This window comes from Perkinsus marinus (genome assembly GCF_000006405.1).
Source record: "Perkinsus marinus ATCC 50983 genomic scaffold scf_1104296949592, whole genome shotgun sequence".
Lineage (NCBI taxonomy): Eukaryota > Perkinsozoa > Perkinsida > Perkinsidae > Perkinsus > Perkinsus marinus.
In genome coordinates this window covers 67,945-75,265 of record NW_003209868.1, presented here as the reverse complement: position 1 = coordinate 75,265, position 7,321 = coordinate 67,945, and the positions used below count along the sequence as shown (strand labels likewise).

The 7,321-nt window shown below is 46.3% G+C and overlaps 1 protein-coding gene across 1 annotated transcript in view; it reads right to left on the bottom strand.

The window, feature by feature from the left end:
* Window positions 1-4,876: 4,876 nt before the first annotated feature.
* The window catches only part of Pmar_PMAR018225 (Leucine carboxyl methyltransferase, putative), a gene marked incomplete at both ends in the record, with an annotated part of 2,584 nt that continues 139 nt past the window's right edge, over window positions 4,877-7,321 (bottom strand). The window contains 12 exons of the mRNA XM_002778382.1: window positions 4,877-4,957; window positions 5,178-5,274; window positions 5,352-5,441; window positions 5,572-5,646; window positions 5,699-5,750; window positions 5,801-5,896; window positions 5,948-6,019; window positions 6,064-6,107; window positions 6,704-6,783; window positions 6,849-6,969; window positions 7,147-7,238; window positions 7,290-7,321. Of these exons, the coding sequence (XP_002778428.1) occupies window positions 4,877-4,957; window positions 5,178-5,274; window positions 5,352-5,441; window positions 5,572-5,646; window positions 5,699-5,750; window positions 5,801-5,896; window positions 5,948-6,019; window positions 6,064-6,107; window positions 6,704-6,783; window positions 6,849-6,969; window positions 7,147-7,238; window positions 7,290-7,321 (932 nt within the window). The remainder of the gene's footprint in view (window positions 4,958-5,177; window positions 5,275-5,351; window positions 5,442-5,571; window positions 5,647-5,698; window positions 5,751-5,800; window positions 5,897-5,947; window positions 6,020-6,063; window positions 6,108-6,703; window positions 6,784-6,848; window positions 6,970-7,146; window positions 7,239-7,289) is intronic.

Here is a 7,321-nt window from a genome sequence, read left to right as displayed (position 1 = left end):
AACTCCCCAACGACTCCTTTATATGCGGAGGTTTTGAGAAAAAATCGAAAAACTCGATTATGCGAACAGCTCGAAGAGATATACACCAAAAACTTTAATGGCGGGAAAATGTCCTACCCGGGGATCGAACCGGGGACCTATGTCAAATTCATTGATCTAATCAATAGACGTGGGCTAAGTGAGCTCCGCCCCTTCGTTACGAAGGCCTAGTGTACAACGATAAACCAGAGATTACGGGGTTTGATTTTGGGCTCTCAAGCCTAACGAAGATTTAGACTCGGAAGTTGCCCGCACCGCAAGGATTCCCCATAACGCACGAAGTAATCAACTACGCATAACAACTTCAAATCGATCTCGTAGATGTACTTCTATAGCATTCCCCACTACTACTACCTCCCCAACGCCATATTCGTACGAAATACAATAACGTAACCGAGGATAATCGCAAATATCTGCACCGAGAAAGGATGTTGGATTTCCGCAGGTATCCATTGTGATGCCACCTCGAATCCAAGGCCTAACATGGCATCAATTACGCCGTCATACTACGAAGTCGCCAATGGAACTCTTCCAACTACCCGCCATTGTATACTACCAAAGGTTATCAAACCCGCAGTGAGCGCTGGAAGTAACGACCTGGGGAAAACTGATCCCGACAGCTGCAATATGAGCCGAATAGCTGACTGATCGTTATCATAGGTAATCATGCTTGGAAACTAGAACCACACTGTTGGGATAATAATAAGATCGATCCTCATCATACAAATACAGCGGCCTTTACTGTCTCGAAACCAACCACAGAAGCAGTCCATGCTCAGTTCTGTCTCCACCATAATAAAAATAGTATCAACTGAGCTAAAAGAAATACTCTCGCGAGTACGACAGATCAATGGATTGCTACCGGGGCGGTTACATGCTAGTACCAACAGGCGATAGTCTACTAATCTGATTATCATTACCGTGTACAACAACCATCGTCACTCGCCACGAAATTAGACACAAACTGATTGAATAGCTTCGATCGCAACGGATAGAGATGGCATAGTCTAGTCAAGAAATACAGTCGGAGGAGAACAAAGATAGAATATGGACAGAAGAAGATCGAAAAGGGCTGATCAGTTGACGAGAATATTTCAGTACTCCGTCCGTGCACGCACGCACAAAGGCCTCCATAGCTGAACTGATGCCGACCGAAACAGTAGGGTACCTATATAAAGAATATACACAGCAATCGTCAATCATTATTGCGTGGATTGTTCGGGAATTCAGGCGATGATTTTCTTTCAAGCATAACAGCGCGGCCTCCTGTAATAAGCCCCTCACAGCAAAAGCACTATATCCGGAACTTTTCCACAGCTACACTTTGCTTAGTAATACTGAGTCTGAGATATGGAATCCATGTCTCAGATTGGTGTGCGGACCCGAGTGATCCCGAGACATCCTAAGCTGCGAGCTCAGGGTACCGGCTTGGCACTGATGAGACCGTTGTTACTAGAGTGGTCTTAAAAATGGTCGAACAACTCGGCATAAATACACATGTGTCAATAATATTGATTGTTAACATCGGATATTGACTCAAAGCATCCATTCATGATGAACGAAGCCAGACTAACAAATTCCATCCATGTATCTATCCGCAGCCGACAGATGTGGCGGGATAAGCAAACAGTCCGCTACTCAGTGCCTCCCTCACGGGTTGCCTTGGTGCAGGGAGTTCAGCGACGCCCCCCGCCTCGTCTTCCATGCAGAGCATGTACCCGATGCGTTGCAACGATCCACAGTTATTATCTTGATACTCCATCTAAGATCCATTTTTGGCATCACTTTTGCCGAACCATGAACATTTGAGTGTATGATCGATATAAAGGCGGCCCACCGACCGGAGCGTGCTTGCTCTGACAGCGAGGCCAAACGGAGGCTTTCGCTGTACTGCCTCGATCAGCAACTTACATCCCGCGAAAAACTCGCAAGCTTGGGACTGGGTCAAAAGCTCTACTATAGCGATCTCAGACGGATCCAATAAGACCCCATAATGATACACCGCGCGGTTAAATGCGAGATATCGAGACTTTTTTCCATAGTGAGCTATGAAGGGTCGGCAGATCCAGCAATAGATTCACCGGACGGTCCTTAGTGTACTGGTAAACAGTGGACCAAAGCGTTCATTTGTGAGCTCGTACTCTGTGTAGCGTTCGCCCTAGGACTTGAACGGGACCCTCAAGCCATCGCCGACTGGTCGACTGCTACTACTCATTTCGAGAGGTCCCAGCAGCGCCGAGGGAATCATGGTATGGTAGAAGATACCCACGAACGTGAGATATGGACTGAAGAACAGGCAGAAGCGTCGGCGGCTCACCGGACAGGAGCCTCCTGTCAGGAGGCGACTGGCCAGGGATTGAAGATCTCCGGGGGAGTGAACAAGAATCAATCTGCGGAAGACCCAGCTGTGACAAGCAGTGATACTCTCACCGAGAGTCTCACGAGCTTCGTGACCTACGATGAAGTGACTTGGCCCGATCTCCCTTCTACAGACGAGATGGGACCTTACTGCGGGTCTGTGATCCGATGCAGTCGCAGAGATTGTCCTCATAAGTGGTAGCACATTGTGTACGTGTCCGTCTACTCGGTAGCTTCAAGGAGTATATCTGGGCACGAGGAGGCTACGAACGAATCGAAGAAGTGGGTTTGCTTCACCTGTAGGGGTAAGTCTTGGAAAGTAACCCATGTCACCCACTGTGCTGTACCACCACTCATTGTAACCAGAAGTTAGAATCCCCAACGCTGGCCTGTGAACCTGTGATGTCCTGTAGTTGGAATATCTTGAAGTTCCAGTGAGCACCTACGAATGTACACAACGAGCAAGTCCGTGATCAAGCACATTTTCCCAGTCAAGCAAAAACTGATAGAGCCAACGTGAGAATCATCTCGAAGGCTGGGGTCTATACACGAAGCGGATATAAGATGCTCAGATGATCAGACCACACAATACACTATAAAGTACACGAGAGACCCCAGCCCAGCTTACTGCGATGTGGCAGCTCGTCCGCCTCCAGCCAATTGCTGCCCTCAAGAACAGTTGGAAAGTGCAACCACTGTGAACAACAAGACACCTGCAGGCAAAAGCTTCATTCTACACAGCACCATCCATTACAATTAAAAACTGGAACGACATTCCAAGTAGAATGAGAATAGAGAATATCCAACATAGCAAGACATGCTACGATGTAACGATAAACAATCTCAGGCTGAGATTCTCAGCTCCCTGAAGATTTCTTAACAAGTTCATCTCTCTCCCAGGACTGTCGAAAGACGACGGTGGGGTGAAAAGTTAAGCCACTGGCGTAAAGCCAGCATCGGCGTTTTGAAGACGCCGTCTGCATAGAATGTGAGAAACCTTCCGTAGAAGGAAGGTAGGGCAGAATCAACATAAGTTTTCGGGTCAAAAACTGCATCCACGACTCATGGGCCAAAGAAGACGACCAGAGATAGCTGCCGACTATGAGACCCAGATACCCGTACCGAAAACGGCCTGAGAGGAGAAAGGAGCCAGCAAGTATCCGGCCGCTTCGCGCCGCGCAGCTTTGAAGCAAAATTCAGCATTTGGGAAAAGGGGGTTATTTGTTTGGGAGAGAGGGTAAATTTCGGAGAAGGGGAATCAAAGTTTGGGAGCAAGAGGTAGTAGGGCCCAACTGTACGGCAAGAAGGCTCGTACTGCAGAAGTAGCAGAACAAGTTTCCCTGCGAGTCGAAGCTGCTGCGCAGGCAGAAAATGTCTTCAGACCCCGGCGACGGTAGCTCATTACGCTCCGCGCAGAATCTCTAGAGCTCTACGATCGGGCTACCTTGTTGACGAGGTCGTTGAAGATTGTCCTGATTCCTACGCGCCATGCCGGAACGAGTGAAAGCCATCTCTATGGAACGAACTGCCCGGCACCACTTCGTCCACGGTCTCCACCTCGGCAGGTACTCCTCTTACACGGCGTTGAACATCTCCAAAGAGTTCATGTCTTGGAACGTTGACGGCTCATCTTCAGTACAACATAGGAATTTTCACGACTTACTCTCATACTGGCAGTTCAGGTACCCACGCCGTTTAATGAGAGAGTATTTATATGTAAAGACTGTTGATGGAGTTTTCAGCCGTAGATACCTGTTGTATTTGACCATCTTATCCTCATTTTCTGAAATGAGACTCGTTTTGTTGACGAAAATTACTTTCTCCGCCAAAACAAACAATTTCATTCTTCTTCTGGTCCATTTTGGAAACTTTCAGAAGCCTTACGAAAAACTTATCCTGGAAACTTTGCAATAGGTAGTACCCAAGGGGAACTGGGGGCATAACGAGTTGAAATAGTTGTTCGAAATCCATCGCGAAACCACTCCAAGCAGTGATAGCAAGCCCGTACGTACACTGTTACAGTGTCACTGTATATTACGGGGGAGACCTCCTGAGAGGCGATAAGGGGGAGATGAAAGAATGACTCTTGTCCTCTTGCCAGACTTTTGAACAGTCTGACGAACAACATGACATGGAAGACGAAGGAAGCGATTCCGTTACTATGCGATCTGTCACTAAACTAGGATCTCGAGCCTCGTTGAAGGCTCCCATATCATGATCGAGGACCCGATCCGAACATGCTAGAGAAGAATTCAGCCTGGAAAGCACATATAAGATTCGGAAACAACTCAGTCTTCGATTGCATTGAAGGAAAACCTCCCCGACTTCTAACCCGAACACCTCATACTAAGAGAAACTTGTTTGAACTCTTTTTTGAGTAGGCTTGAAAGATATGCCCTTTCTAGTGGTACTAGCAAGGAGTAGGAAGTAATGTCGCCTAAGGGAATCGTAAATCAATTAGATGCCCCCTCAAATTTCCTTACATCATCAGCTGCCACTCCTCAACTTCATCAAATATTTCAAGGCGCGCGACTCGGATCTGTTCGTCCATATCGTCCATCTGAAAATAGGCAAGTCTAACCTCAGACTTCAACACACTTTTCCTCATTTTCAACACTGCTACCAGAATCGCTTTCCACACGTTAAATTCTGTCGTGGAAATGCACGCCGTTACGTCAGAATAGATATACACAAATTATTCCCTAGGAACCCATATTTTGATTTTGAAACATAACCAGCTGCCAGGAGAAAGACGTGAATACGACTCCAATAAAACTCACCAAAGTATCATCGTAGATTGCAAGCATGTCCTTCACAATGCAATATGGGAAACCCAATGTTTCATATCGCTCCCGCTGCGACTGGACAGTAGGGTATCTATGATGCATATTACGCAGACGTCGAGATTGGTTTATACCATGCATTGACCTAATTCCCAACATTGTCCGACTCACTTTCCCAAACCTATAAGTGGACATCCTCGTCCCTTGAGGTTCTCCATCATAACCCGTCCAAATGGGTCATCAGGATTGCACTGCTCGTACCTAACACAATGGAGTTTCACCCGTAGTAGAACAAATATTTTACGACTATCGTTTTTTTTCACAGAGTATTACGCCACTTCACGTAAAATGGGTGAAACTTCAATGAACTATCACCACAACCTACACCAGCACTCGACACTCAGCTCCTTCGATTGACCCACTAATCCACGACAACAACCTGTCACTCGATTCTGGAGGCATATATCTGGCAATTTAACAGATTAATTCTCACCGCCTCTCAAAAATCAGACCCTTACACCAATACACACTCAGCGATGAACAATGTCGGTACTCCAGTGGATTCAAAACCTACACCATGAAGATACTGCACACAACCCCATCAGAGCCGCCAGACTCACCTATCTCTCCAAGAGCGCCCGAGACCGTCTCCACAGCCCTCAAGTCGCAACAAGCCGACCTGTACGTGTCCGCCCGTATACATCTCGCGCCGCACCCTAAAGATTCCCTACCATACCTTCCGAAAATTTAGCCTAACTTCAGCCTACCATCCTTGATAACGAGATCATCCTTGGATTTTCCAAGTCTGCTCCACAGCGCCTCTCGCCGCAATATCATACCTCAAATCCTACACTTCACCAAAAGACTCCCCCAGACACACTACTCGTTTTCCGATCCACCACTTCGGGCATGTCCAACTCGAGATACCTACGATAACTTCACATGAGCCTCACACGAAATGAAGTACCTTTACGGAGTTTATCTCACCCGGGCGTGATAGTTGGCAAGCCAGTTTGATCAGTAATGAAGCATATGTTCGCTTTCCTCAGCTGGGTGCAAAAGTTCCCTCACTTATTATATAAGTTTAAATATAAAATTGATGTACAAATACACAGAAACCGATAAGAATTTCCTCAATTTTACCTCACAATTTCCACTAATGTCACCGACATATGCAGTTGACCATGTGCGTATTTTCCAATACTGAGATCCCCTATAAAAATATATACAACCGTAGATAAACTACTATATGGATATTCCCTTTTATATTTTTATTATATACATTGGAGTTTTACCCGTTTTACGTAAAGATGGCGTAAAACTCGGTGAAAAACGCGATATTTGCGTTACGCAGTAGTCGTGAAAAAGATTTTTCACTAGTGCTTCCCATATCACGGGTGAAACTCCATTAACATCAACTTTATATTAGCAACAGTTTTAGACGGAATCGATATGTGCCTGCCTAGGCCATGTTGAACTTCGGACGCGCACAGTGTGATGAGCCTCGACTGAGCCCCTCCTACCTAAGTTTGATCCCACGAATCTCCTCCTGATCACTTAGCCACCAGTAAGTAGTGTCAATGCCAGCTCCTAGGGACACTATCTAGAGAATGAACACCACTCGTTCCTTTATTCCCAATCAGCCACATACTCGATGATTACGCCCACCTGAATCGCATCTTTTCCCTCTGCTTTAACATCACTTATGAAATCCAATATCGCATTTCTCATGGCCTGCACTCGAGCAAAATACCCCCTGTTTATCACAGGTTGACGATGCGCCCAGTGCCTGACGACCAGTGTAGAAATTTATGCACATCTAGATATGAAAATTCTGAGGAAATTTGAAAAAATCCTCGTAAAAAAATTGAGTAAATTCCTGAGCTCAGCTGAGGGAAGCAAACAAATATTGCAACACTGCTGATGACCGACCAATGAACCCAGCAATACCCCAGCCTTGCACTACCGGCACATTTGCATAATATAGGGGTCATTATAATAACCCTTGCTCACAGCACTCCATTTACTCTCCGCAGCCTCGTCAGCTGTTCTCTGTATCTACCATACCACTAGAGTAACAATACTCACCGTCACGCGCCACGAAATTACCGCCTCCTCATCTCCCATTCCACCACAACTGA